At 30.1% G+C, this 14,061-nt stretch overlaps 3 protein-coding genes and 1 non-coding gene across 7 annotated transcripts; 1 reads left to right on the top strand and 3 right to left on the bottom strand.

The window, feature by feature from the left end:
- Positions 1–1,212: 1,212 nt before the first annotated feature.
- LOC113866099 (quinone oxidoreductase PIG3) lies at positions 1,213–3,396 on the bottom strand. Of its 4 annotated transcripts, XM_027501007.1 has the most exons (6): positions 3,237–3,264; positions 2,833–3,140; positions 2,643–2,724; positions 2,342–2,449; positions 1,870–2,028; positions 1,356–1,728 (listed from the first exon to the last, which is right to left on the bottom strand). In XM_027501007.1, the coding sequence occupies exons 1-6, from the start codon at positions 3,262–3,264 to the stop codon at positions 1,532–1,534; spliced, it is 882 nt and encodes a 293-aa protein (XP_027356808.1). In that variant the 3' UTR covers positions 1,356–1,531. The 4 variants fall into 4 exon arrangements, with proteins under 4 accessions (XP_027356793.1, XP_027356808.1, XP_027356805.1 ...); XM_027500992.1 differs by having other exon boundaries at positions 1,213–1,728; positions 2,833–3,396; XM_027501004.1 differs by having other exon boundaries at positions 2,700–2,724; positions 2,833–3,331.
- A 1,380-nt stretch (positions 3,397–4,776) lies between these two features.
- Positions 4,777–7,060, bottom strand: LOC113852615 (60S ribosomal protein L26-1). The gene has a single exon (XM_027482930.1). It carries the CDS (start codon positions 6,995–6,997, stop codon positions 6,557–6,559), a length of 441 nt encoding a protein of 146 aa, XP_027338731.1. The 5' UTR covers positions 6,998–7,060; the 3' UTR covers positions 4,777–6,556.
- On the bottom strand, positions 6,078–6,160 carry LOC113853397. Its single transcript, XR_003502569.1, has one exon. It is a non-coding gene; the product is annotated as a small nucleolar RNA R38 (small nucleolar RNA).
- Positions 7,061–7,896: 836 nt separating the features above from the next.
- On the top strand, positions 7,897–10,449 carry LOC113852867 (endonuclease 1). The gene is made up of 9 exons (XM_027483255.1): positions 7,897–8,031; positions 8,118–8,298; positions 8,385–8,492; positions 8,579–8,634; positions 8,947–9,030; positions 9,115–9,210; positions 9,537–9,601; positions 9,700–9,773; positions 10,208–10,449. The coding sequence occupies exons 1-9, from the start codon at positions 7,897–7,899 to the stop codon at positions 10,330–10,332; spliced, it is 924 nt and encodes a 307-aa protein (XP_027339056.1). The 3' UTR covers positions 10,333–10,449.
- Positions 10,450–14,061: the final 3,612 nt, after the last annotated feature.

Raw genomic sequence — 14,061 nt, forward strand, 5'->3', positions numbered from 1 at the left:
CCGTTTATCGGGCATAAAATTTCAATCCAGGATGGAATTTGACTGTAATTTTTTTTTGTCCCTTTCGGTTCTCTGCACCGACACTTGTCCAGTGACTAGAAAAGAGGCACAATTGATCGGCTTAATGAATTTTTTAATATTTTTTAATAACTATTTATTAAAATAAAATTAAAAATAACAAATTTTTGTCACATCAGATTATATTTTATATTTAAATAACATAAAATTAATTTTTTTATTTTTAATTAACTATTTTATCTAAAATAAAAACAAAACTAATTAAAACATGACACATGTCATGTGTTTCGTATTCAAAAAAAATAAAAAAAATAAAATAAAAACTTTAAATTTGCAGTTATGCGACGTGGAGAGACAAAAAAATAAATAAATTTTGTTAATAGAAAAAGAAAAAAAATAAATGAGTTGTGCTGTGTGAAAATGTAAAATCAGGCTTAATGATTTTTTTAATTTTTTAATAACTATTTAATAAAATAAAATTAAAAATAAACATTTTCTGTATGGGACAAATTTTTGTCACATTAGACTATGTTTTGTATTTAAGTGAGACAAAATTAATTTTTTATTTTTAATTTATTCATTTTTGCCTAAATTAGGGACGAAATCAATCTGAACATAACATGTGTCATGTGTTTCCTATATAATAGGGACAAAAAAGTAAAATAAAAATTTGAATTTAATTTCAGTCACGAGAAAATATTAAATGAGATTAGAGGTGCAGAGAAAGAAAAATAAATAAATTGTGTTAGTAGAAAAAGAGAGAAAAAATAATTCATGAGTTACGAAATACATAAATGCAAACTTAAATTCAAATTTTTTTTATTGGATACGAAACACATGACACATGTCACATTGATTTTGTTTCTATTTTAGACAAAATGAGTAAATTAAAAATTAAAAAAATTAATTTCATTTTTAACATGGCAAAAATTTACCTCAAATAAGGAATATGTTTATTTTAATTTTATTTTAGTAAATAGTTATTTAAAAATATTAAAAAATTCATTAAGCCCAATTGATCATGTGATAATGCATCATTTGGTATAAGTGACGATGTTGTTCTTCATTTCAATTTAACCTGTCACGACGTTTTTGCTTATTGTTGTTAAAACCATGCACCGGTGACAAAATAAAAGATAGCAATAACCTCCAGTAAAAATATATTTTACTGTAGTTTAGTTTCCTACTAAAGAAGCCAAAGCAAGTTTGAATATCTATCTTATTATGCTCAAGTGATGTATACAAGGGTGGCTTTCAGGGATGGCTCAATTGAACACAACACAAGTTCCCGAATTTGATTCTTGCTAGTGATTCCGATATATAAAAAGTCAGTCCCTTGCATAATTAGCATATCAATTGCCATAAACGGTGCAATTGTGGAAATGAACTTGCCATTTCAAATTTTTTAGCTGTAATTTTGAACCACAACCTTATTAGAATCCTGAGATCATAACAAAGAAGTTCAAACACAAATGATCCAAATGTATGTAAGACTTCAGTATTTATTACAATGTCATGGCACAAGCAATATCTTCCCAATATGCTGGCTACTTTCCATAAGTCGGTGAGCTTCTGCAGCTTCGGAAAGAGGGAAAGTTTTGTAGACCACAGGCTTAACCTTTCCTTCTGCAATTGCAGGCCAAACATTTTTCTCCACTTCACTAATAATCACAGCTTTATTTTCAGGAGTTCTATTACGCAAGCCAGCCGCTGCACAGCATCCACAATTGTCATGTTCAAGTACAGTTAGATCCTACCATGTTTTTACTTGCAGAGACAAACATTTTCAGGTAGAAACTAAATTCCACAAGAGCATATATTAAAAAGGGTATAATCCAAAATTCGTAATACCTTGAACATTAAGACGCTTGGCTAATAAAGGTCGGAGATCTACTTGTGTAGAAACCCCTCCTTGAAAGCCAATAATAAAGAGCCTTCCATCAAAATTCAAGCTATCAAGATTTCTTTGGTAGTAGGATGCTCCCATACAATCAAGAATAACATCAACACCTGCCACCACGCATCAATTACGTCGTTACATCATGCTTCTCTATAAAACCGATAAAAACACAAACATCAAGAGGAACTAAGAGCCTGTTTGAAAGAGCTTATAGACAATTTATGAAAATAGCTTACAATTCTCGTAAGCTTTTTTTTAACTTATTTCTATTAAGTTCTACATTTAAATTACGGCATATGTCATTATATAAAAATAGTTTGTTTAATTAGCGCTTAATTAAACTGTATATCCAAACACACCCTAAATAAATTATTCTATGAGTGGAATGCTGGCAAATTACATGACGCGACCTAGAGATAGTACCTTGACCATCAGTTTCTTCTTTCACCCTGGCAACAAAGTCTTGTGTTTTGTAATTGATGGCCACATCAGCCCCAATACTCTTGCAAAAAGCTAGTTTCTCCTCACTGCCTGTTAAGCAATATTTAAAATAAAATATGGGCAAAATTGCTTGGAATTTCAACAAACAAACTGGAATAGTATATAATTGAAAGCAAGTGAGTTTCACTAATCAATACAGGTAATCTTCAGTTCCGCTCTCTGTCTAAATATATGAAACGTGAGTGTATTGTTGGATAACATGAAAAATCAAGCATTAACGAACCTGCAGTAACAAAGACTCTTGCTCCGATATATTTAGCTATCTGAATTGCAAATGTACCAATTCCACTGGAACCTCCATGAATCTGAGAATTAACAGATTAAAGTAAAAATATCAAAATTCAAATTAACAGCACAGAGAAAAGGGCAAACAGATGGTATGATATGTTGATGAATCAAGAGTGATAACATACCAATAAGGTTTCTCCATGAGATAGACGACTCATCATAAAAACAGTAGACCAAACAGTGCATGCGACCTCAGGGAAACTAGCAGCATCCTGGAGAGAAACTCCAGGTGGAACGGGAAGAAGTTGACCAGCAGGAACAGCAACTTTCTGAGCATATCCACCACCGGCGAGAAGAGCGCAAACCTGATCGCCGATTTTCCACTTGGAAACGTTTTTGCCGAGGGATAAGACGGTTCCAGAACATTCGAGACCAAGATAAGGGGAAGCACCTTGAGGGGGAGGGTAAGAGCCTTTCCTCTGAAGAGTATCGGCTCTGTTAAGAGCGGTGGCATGGACTTGGATCAGAACCTCGTCGTCTTTGAGTTGGGGATCTTCAACGTCTTGGAGTTGCAGCACTTCAGGACCACCAGGACTCGTAATTACGATGGCCTTCATTTTCTAATTAGTTATGCTATTGCTAATGCTATTGCTATGGTTGTTGTTGCTCTCTCTCCCTCGCTCACAATAGCTACCACACGACACTTCTCTTCCGTTCTATGAGGGCAGGATAGGATCGGATCCTAGTATCCTCCAAGGCCGGCTCAATCTTCTATTATAATTACAGTTTCATTTCCTTAATATGGATTTAGTAAAACTTTAATTTTACTTAAAGATTGACATGAAAAAAATTAATATTGTTATTATTATTTTTTTCATTATTAAGATTTGCTTTTACTATAATGACTGCAAATTAAGGTATGCGATAAATTTTTTGTGTTTCTATCATTAGTCTCTCTCTCTCTCTCTCTCTCTCTCTCTCTCTCTATATATATATATATATATATATAAGAATAATATTTTATATTATTGTTCTAAATTAAAAAATTTATAAAAATATATTAATTTGAATTATATAAAAATTGATTAAAATTTGACTTTATTATTATTATTATTATTTTACATATTACAAATGTTGATTTAAATTAATTTTAATAATATAACGTAAAAAGTTGAACAATTCAAATTAATTTTAATAGTATAATGTAAATATTTTAATAACATCGGTTTAAATTAATTTTAAAAAAAATTTGATTAGCATATTTTAGAAGATTCTGACGGACATGTATTTCTAGAGTTTTTGTAGAAAAAAATACAAATCGCGTACAGTATACTGTAACACGGGTCACTTGCACATACCGAAACAATACTCCAATCAGGGGTTGGTCTCCATAAAAAAATCTAATAATAAATATATAATTTTAAAATACTAAAGAGAATAAAAATATAAAAAAGTATGGCATACTATTTTCAATTTAAATTCTTTTTCATCCATTTTTTATTTTAAATATTATTTTAAAATTTATACATTATTTATTTAAAATAAATAAAAATAACTTATATAAAAAAAAATCAACTTACTCGACAAATAACTAATATAATGATAATTAATAAATTTTTTTTTTTTAATCAGTTTAATTTAAATCTGTAAACTTAAATATGTGAATGAATTTATCACTACAAATTTACTTTGTTTAAATGATACCAATCACTTATCACTTAAACCAATCATAAAGTTTAATAATAAATATATTATTATTTTTTAAATAAGTGTGTAATATTATTTAATTTTTAACACGATTTAATCTATTAAAACATTTTGTAAAACTTTTTAATTTGAAACATATACATAATATCATATTCTTTTGATTTTATTAACGTAAAAACCCTATATACATATGCACAGACACATTGATTTACTTTTACATCAAAATACTATCTTGATAAATAAAATATTAATGATGTACATATAATTGATAACTAAGTAAAACAATTTTTCATTTACTTTTAATTTATGATAGAAAAATCAATTTTATAAACTATAAATTAATTTTTTATTTATATAAAACTTGTAAACTTCTGATTTATCCAATAAAGAGAATCAAGTATTTTTTTTTTTTTATAATACAGACTTGTAGCTTGTTGAGCAAGAGGTATTTATTAAATCAAAATTAATTTTTATAACAAATAAATATTACACACGATAAGCAACCAATACGTGATAAATTTAATTAAAATGTATTTATTTAATAATTTCGAAGCAAAGTTGCATTGACTGACTATTGATTTTAATAAAACTTTGCCATATATAAATTTTTTATTGATGCAATGTTAAAATGTTAAAAAGAACGGTTTATGAAGCCGAAATCCAGTTCTTAAATTGCTAATTTCATAGTTCACCGGTGATTTTTGCCGAATTTCATTTAGAGAATTTATAATCTAATGGTTTTTATAACTCAAGAATTCTGTCTAGAGGAAGATCTCCAAAGCTTATATAGGAGACTCATTTTCTTAAAATCGCATTCGCGGGAATATTATCAACCTAAAAAACCGCATACAATTTTTTTAATTATAAGAGGTGAGATGACAAATGGACCTTTAAGTTCATTCGTCAACTGAAATTTTAAATTTATTGTTCCCCCTGATAGACAACAAATAAGTAATTCTATCAAAACTTCCAAATAATTATGAATCGAAAGCTAGACAAAAAATGTAGCAGATTAAAAAATGGAAGTGCAAATAATTCAACACGGAAGTGCATAGTGCAAATAATGACTTCCACATACATCACTCTCTCATCACAACATTTCGTACTGTCATCAAACTTAAAACTAAACCTAAACGCCGTCTATCGTCAGAAGAAACCTGACCCAGTTTCGTTTATCTTATCTAACTTAATACTGAACAGAGATGGTAGGAACAAACAATTTTTTCATGTCGAAATCAGAATCTCCAAAAAAAGATATTGTATAAAAAACCTCAGCAACACAAAAATCTAAAACACTTGAACTACTACGAACAAGCACACAACATCGCCTTAGTCAACACAATGCACAAGGACACAGTCATGCCACACATTTCCACATCATGCATACAATCAAAACATATAACCAAATTAAGCGGCACACCCACATATATTTGCCTGAAATTAACTCAAAAGGCCAGCAATGTACGATTCAACCTTAAAAAATTCACAGGACAAGCTATGAATAGGAAATAAGGAGGATGAGAGGCCAAAAATGTTAGATAAAAACACATGCAAAATCAATGGTGAAAATTGGACTTCCATTCAGCTTGATTTCAGCAGAATTAAAATTATGAAAACGAGAATTTTCACAACATAAAACTACGCGTTCTCTCTCAAATAAACACCCAAAGGATTACAAATGCACCCATACTACCCCTGGGTAATTTATTATAAAGCTTAACAGTGCAATGTCAGATTACAAATTTTCAGCACCTGCTATATCAGCCAGGGATAACTGTAAAATTGTTAATCTCATCATCCACAGCACCATGCACAACAGTCCAAGACAACGTCAAAACACAGTTCTATTCCACAACAGAATCACATAGTTCAAGCGGTAAGCCATAGCATTCTAAGAACGTTTCACAGGTAAAATGAAAAATATTCACAATCAGCTACAGTACATCGACATTCATCATTTTTAAGATCCAAATGCATATAACTGAGCTAAAACTACTAGCATTGCAATTAATTAAATCATTAACGCGAAAAACCAGAAAAGAGATAGCACGAGAACGTTTAATTAACATTAAATCATAAGAAAACAAAAGCCTTCAAAAAGGAGAATGAATAGTAGAGATGGAAAAAGACTACAAGATCCTCAAAGATGCATAACATTAGGTTTGTATGATTAATAAAAAAAGGGCAAAAAAGGGAAAGACACTAATCAATAGTCTGCATGATGTCTTCGGGAGCGAACTTTGTTCCCTTCTCCTTGTCTGCGGCGGCGCGACCCTTGGCCTTGCGGTCGAGGAGAGACTTACGATCCTTGTCGAGTCTGAGCTTGGTTATAACCACCTTGGAGGGGTGAATGCCGACGTTGACGGTGGAGCCGTTCACCTTCTCGCGCGTGATGCGCTCGATGTGGATCACCCACTTGCGACGGTACACCTGCATCACCTTCCCCTCGCGTCCCTTGTAGGTCCCACGCACCACCTGCACCTCGTCCTCCTTACGCACCGGCATCGACCGCACGTTGTACTTCGAACGTAGGTCAGTCGAGAGAGGCGCGCTCATCAACACACGCCGCACGCTCGACGGCGCTGTGAAATGAGCCTTCCGGCTCTTGCGGCGGCTGCTCGACACTCGCGGGTTGAACTTCATCTTCTCTCACACACTTGCCGCTGCTTCTTAGGGTTCTGCTGCCTGTCTCCAATTTATCGATGCATCTTTAGGGTTGGGTTTGGCAAGGTTTTTAAGTAGGCTTACGGGCTTCTTTTTGTAATTCAGAGGTCTGTTCATAGTTTGGGCTTTTGCAATTTGAAAGGCCCATTTTGCAGAACCGCATGCTACCCTGCTTGATGACGTCTGAGTAAATTTTTAAGTCCGTCCTCAAAATTATATAAATTATGTATTTTAATTCTTAATTTTTTAAAAAAAATTATTATCTAATTTAATAAAAAAAATATTCATTTTAGTTTTTTATTATTATTTTGTATTAAAAACTTAAAATAAATATTGTTTTACAAAACACTGGACTGAAATATTTTTAAAATATTAAGGATTAAACAACAAAATCCATAAAATTTAGCTTCTTAGAGGACAATTGCTTAAGCGTTAAAGATGAATAGCTAACGATGCATCCAGGCGTATATGGACAGTGATGTGGAGACTACTACTAACCACTAACGTGTTTGCTTGCTTGTGGGTAACAGTGTACCATAAGCAAAGAATAGTATATTCAAATCTACTCAACGCTCTTAATAGAAACAATCACATTTTATTTACGTTATAATTGCACACGACATTCATAATTAAGTTGCTGCTGCATTGTATATACGGGAATATGCCCCATATTGCTTGTAGTTTAAGGTCAACTTGGACGATACATTTTGAAGGGATATTCAAGTCTTGCACTCAATGAAAACCCCTTTCCGTGTTCTTTCAAGCCAATCAAATAAATGCCTATATATATATATATATATATATATATATATATATATATATATATATATATATATATGTATATGTAAGGTCAGCGGAAAAGAAATTTTAGTGAAGAGATGGGTAAGCTTGGAGGATTGTGGGTGTCTCTCCCATTTGGATTTCTCTTGTTATTTGCTTCTGCTTTGATTGGTGCACCTGCTACCCATGCCTGGAGTAAAGAGGGTCATGTGATGACATGCCAAATTGCACAGGTAATAGAATTCACTATTAACAGTGATAAGTGCTATGTTGGAATGGTAATTATAGAAGAGTAATAAAAATATTGGGATTTGATTAGGCACTTTTAGAAGCTGAGGCATCAGAAGCAGTGTACCATTTGTTACCTGAGGATGTCAAAGGTAACTTATCAGCCTTATGCATATGGCCTGACCAAATAAGGCACTGGCACAAATATAGGTGGACAAGTCCTCTTCATTTCATTGACACGCCTGATGATGCTTGCTCTTTTCAGTATTCAAGTAAGCATTATTTATATGTACTAACTATCTTGTTATGTGATCTCATTAAACCTATAAAATATTAATGCAAATATTTGTTAGCGTAGGGGATTGCCATGACCCACATGGCTTGGAGGATATGTGTGTTGCAGGTGCTGTCAAAAATTTCACTTCCCAGCTTATGCATTACAGAGAGGGGACATCTGATCGGAGACGTAAGGGGTCAACTTTCAATCCCTTGAGATGCTTTCATCATTCTCCTTAATAGCTTTCTTCAATTTCTCTGGTTTTTATCTTACAGATAATATGACTGAGGCCTTATTGTTCCTGTCACACTTCATGGGAGATATACATCAGGTGGGTGTGAAAAGCTTTTTAAGGTTCCTTTTTTCATTTTTTTTTAATTTCACTATGTATCTAACAACATATAATAAATAATTTAAATGTAGTAATTTGAATTAAAAATATATTTTTTAATAAAAACAAATTATTATATAAAAATTTTAACACGTTGATTATTTAGTGGTCCGAAACCATCCCATGTGTCAACGATCTCGAATTATACAAATTTTTTTTCCTTTAATACACTTTAAAAAATCCATTTTCTGAATATACCTTGTTACCAATTCCGTGCACTTTGACTAAAATTTTTGGGGTTTTCTTTTTCAGCCTATGCATGTTGGATTCACCACTGACGAAGGAGGGAACACAATAGAACTACGCTGGTTTAGGCACAAATCTAATCTGCACCATGTAAGCCTCATCTTCATTAGTCGTCTACATTTTGTAGTTACAAATCACTTTAAGTGACAACTTACTCTTGTTGTCTATGGTTAGGTGTGGGACAGAGAAATCATTCTCACAGCACTGGCAGACTATTATGACAAGGATGTCAGTCTCCTCCTCCAAGACATTGAGAGGAACTACACAGATGTAAGGCTAAGTACCTGTTTAGTTTATAATTGAAAATTTATTCTTATAGTATAAAAAATATATACATTTTAATAAAATATATATATATATATATAACAACAACAATCGAAAGGCTTATCCTGCTAGGAAAAAAAAATAGTATAGTTAAACCTAAATTTGAAATATTTTAATTACAGTTAACGATTCAAATTAGCTCTGTTAAAATTATCATATCCCACTTTAAAAGAAACTGTAACTAATTTTGTCAATCTCCTAACTTTTATTAAATAGGTGGATTCTTTTATTGGTTCTAATAAAATCAACAATCCCTTGTTTCTTCTGTATAGGGAATCTGGTCAGATGATGTTTCGTCATGGAAACATTGTAATGATATCTCTCACTGTGTAAATAGGTGAGTTCTCCCTCTCTTCCATCCCACAATCTCCTTTTTCTCTGGTTGTTCATTTTCAAATTCCTCACAGTGGATGTGTTTGTTTTGGAATCATGTAGTTGGGCGAAAGAGAGCATACAAATAGCTTGCAAATGGGGTTACGAAGGAGTTGAAGCTGGAACAACTCTAGCAGGTAAGCAAAGTCACCAACCATATAATATTGAAAGGCTTGTCTTTTAAAGTAAGAACTAATTAAAATGTTTGTTTTTATGCATAATAACTAATTCATGAAATTGCACCAACCTTATCAGTTTGAGGTTTACCAAATTGCAATAAGAAATGCATGTAATATATTCACAAACATACTTTTATATTAGCTACAATTTGTTAAAAAAAATAATCATCAGGTCTCACTTTTAATTTAATAATTTTTATTTATACTTTTGTAATTTTAATATAAATTTCAACAAATCAATGAAACCATGTTAAAAAAAAAATGGGTGAGAAAGTGTGTTATTACACTCTTCCATTACAATACGTACATTGCGATATCAGCAGCCGGAGTTGTGTACTCATTAAAAGAAAAGAATTTTGAGTAGTGACTATGCACCTATGATGTATTTGCAGATGATTACTTCGAGTCAAGGATGCCATTTGTGATGAAAAGAATAGCTCAAGGGGGAATTCGATTAGCCATGATTCTAAACAAGGTGTTTAGTGACTCTGAAGAAGCACTCGCGACAGCAACCTAGACCTACAAAAGTTTAGTGGTTTAAATTTGTTAATAACCAAAGGGTCTAACTTCATTTCTTCTCATCTGTTAGTCATTATATTTTTTACTCCTACCTCCATTTGTTGTAAGAAATTTCAGCGTGTATTAGGCATTGTACAGTTCCCCAAAGCTAATCAATTACTCAAAAGTACAACTATAGATAAGCATAGCAATTAATGATATGTGATATGCTTTTTCTCAACCCTTTTTTTAATCCAAATAACATTTAATTTTTATTTTTCTTGTTTTGTTTTTTATTATTATTTTAAGGAATACAATTTTAATTGTTCGTTAGTAAATAAATAATTTTTCATTAATTAAAGTGTGAATAGTGACTCAAATTAGTATATAAATTTTTTTAGTAGCTAATGTTTATTTAAGGGATAATATTTATTAAATAAAAAGACAAATATGTAATAGATATGAAAAAAAAAAGCTGGTTAAAATTATTGAATTTCATCATAAATCGCAACTTAGTCTAAATTACAAATCATAAATAAAAATAACATCAATATTTTCTTAAAAAATACATACATATTCAATAATATATAATCTAAATTATTTTTTACATAAAGATAGAATAAAAAATATGTAAAATTAATGTTTGCGATTTATTTGAATTTCAATTTAATTTTAAATAACAGAATCAATACAAGGGTGGACATGATAGCAATAGTAAAGAAATTGACAACGGTGGCAACTAACGTTGACAACAATGATAGTCAGAGTTACAATATTCGAAATTGTCGTGACTACATTAAAGGATAGCATTAGCATTGGAATGGAAGGTAACAACTGCGATAATAATAGTGATCTAATAACAACAATTGTGATGGTCATGGTAAGGGTGAAATGAAGGTCACTGCAATAACGATAGAAATGAAGCAGGAAAAACAATGGACTATATAAGGTCAACAAATGAAGATGGTAACAAAAGTAGTGTCATTAACAATCATAAAAGCAATTATTGAGACACATAAGATTATGGTGATTTAGTGAGACAATAACTTTTTTTAACAAAAGAGTAATTGAGTAGCGTAAAAATAATCCTAAAGAAGAAAAAACAATATATATGCTATTTCTTTCAAAGTCTTCTCCTTCTTTTAAGATAAATTATCAGTCCATGAAAATAATATGCATTGATCACTAAATTGTGAATTTAAATATAATAGAATATGCTGACTTATCCTACTATATTTTCATTTTAAAAAAAAATAAAAGAAATTCTTTAATGATACATTGGTTTAGTCATTTTTCAATTTAAAAGTTGATAAAAAAATTTAAATTCAAAAAGCAGAGGTTTTATGTGTCTTTAGTTAATATTAACCAAAGCAGAGCAGTATGGGTAGGCCTGGCATGAACCATGTGTAGAGGCAGAGGCAGAACAGAAATCATGGCACATTTGAAAGAATGGCCCAGTGAATCATCTTAAACAAGCTTTTGATATCCGCAGAATGTGAATATTATTGACCTTTATTCTTTCTTGTGAATATTATTTATTGACTTGGGTCACTCTTCTTACGCACAAGTACCAGCCCTTCCCTCGCTCTGTTTTCCCGACCTCAATAGGTATTTGTACACAACAGTGGAAAGAGAAGTGCATTTTAGAAATAATATTGTATATGCTTTATTAAAAATAATATTTAAAATTTTAATTATTTTATTATATATGCTTCTTTTATAATTTCATCCCTTTATTCATAAGTATTGTACAATTCTATCTTCACTTGAAAAAAAACCCATAACAATGTATTCTACATGTTTTCACAATTTTATTAAAATTATGTTAAATTATATTTTGATATAAAAAGTATAACTTACTAGAATTTTTTAACCGTAAACGTGTTAAATTTTCTTAATTTAATTTTCTCGGTAAAGTCCATTGTGACACTTTTTATTTTATTTTATGCAATTCAAATAATTTTTTATTATTTAATGGAGCAATCATTCTACATTGGTTTATTTGGATAAGTTTCTAGATAAATCCTTAAAAAATAATATGAAAATAAATAAAACTTTTCTTCTAAATTAAAAAAATTGTCTTCTTAAATTATAAACAGTTAAATGAAAAAATTTCTAAAAGAATAAAAGAAAAGAAAGTTAATTTTGATTTATAAAAAATGTATTTTATTTTAATACTTAATATTTAACTCACATAAATACTAATTAAAAATTTTATTTAAATCAGACTATTATATTATCAATTGCTACTGTAGATGTGGCTTTTTTTTTGTTGTCAATTTAGGTTTTGAACCTACGATTTCTCACATGCTACCCATCTTTAGACAAGGTATTGTTGCTTATAAAAAAAATAATATAAAAAATAAAAAAATTGTAAGTTGAAAATAATTTTGGCCTAATTTAGATAATTTTTAGAAAGTTTTTATAGAAAAAAATTAACATAAAAAATAAATAAAAGTTCTCTCATAAATTAAAAACAACTTATCTTTTTCAATTTTTTTTAAAAAAAGTTTTATTAAACTTCTCTAAAAGTTAAGAATATAAGTTATTTTTAGCTTATAAAAAAATTATTTATTTTTAATATTAATTTTTTTCTTATAAAGACTTCTCTAACTTTATCCAAATTAAACTTTATTTTCTCAAATTTTAGATAAGATAAATTTCAAAAAATTCTAAAAAAAATTAAAAAAAAACACAAGCTAATTTTAACTTATAAAAAAGTTTAATTAATTTTAATATTTAAGCCTAGGTTGAATAAAATTTTAAAAAATTAATAAAAAATATTTTCTTAATAAGTTAAAAGAATTTATTTCTTTAAATTTAAGAGAAATTAAATGAGATGACTTCTAAAAAAAATAGAAAAACATAATTTTTTTATAAATTTATTCAAATTGAGGCTTATTGTTTGACTCATAAAAATTTCATGAAAAGTTTATTTAAATTAAATCATTTTATATTGCTACAGTATCTGTGGGTACTTTTTTTCCGGTTAACGTGAGTGTTTGTATTCCGGTAAATATCTTTATTTTAATAACTTGTAGTGATAATTAGATTATAGAAAATTACACAACGGTCAAAATGAGAATGATCAAACATAGAACACTATGATGGTACGAGTTTCATGCTTAAAGGAAATCATTTTAAAAGAAGCAACACAATAATGTTTCGTGGTATATCATACAAACAAAATCATGCTTGTTAAGGTCAAATGGTCAACATGAATCACGCGCAAAACGGAGCATATCTGACACGCGGTGGGTGGGTGTCGGTAAATTCTAGTCAAAATTCTTTATCTTACTGTCTTACTTTCACTATTCCAAGGTTTTCATCTATGAGAAACCGTTCCTCTCTCTGTCTCCCCCATCCTTTGTTTGGGAGTCTGCCACTGGGAACACTCTGCTCAACTCCTCATTGCTACGCGCCATTCCCCTGAAATTATTGTTCATTCATAGCAATCATTAAACACTCTTTGCCAGAGAATCTCATGCTTCCTTTCTCACCAATCACATTATATAAATAAACATTGCCATTTAAATTTTAATTTCGTGAGCGAACTGAATGACAGTGTATTATTCAAACGATGACTTTCTTGTGACAATTATTAACATATTTTGAAGTAAACAAATGTTTTTACTTTTATATATAAAGATTACAAAGTTTTATATGAGCAATTTGGGAAAAAAAAAATAAATTATCACAAGAAATTGTTAAACCAAAACATGAGATACGTATAATTCTTATACATCCG

This window comes from Abrus precatorius, unplaced genomic scaffold, assembly GCF_003935025.1.
Source record: "Abrus precatorius isolate BTA unplaced genomic scaffold, Abrus_2018 Scaffold10, whole genome shotgun sequence".
NCBI lineage: Eukaryota > Viridiplantae > Streptophyta > Magnoliopsida > Fabales > Fabaceae > Abrus > Abrus precatorius.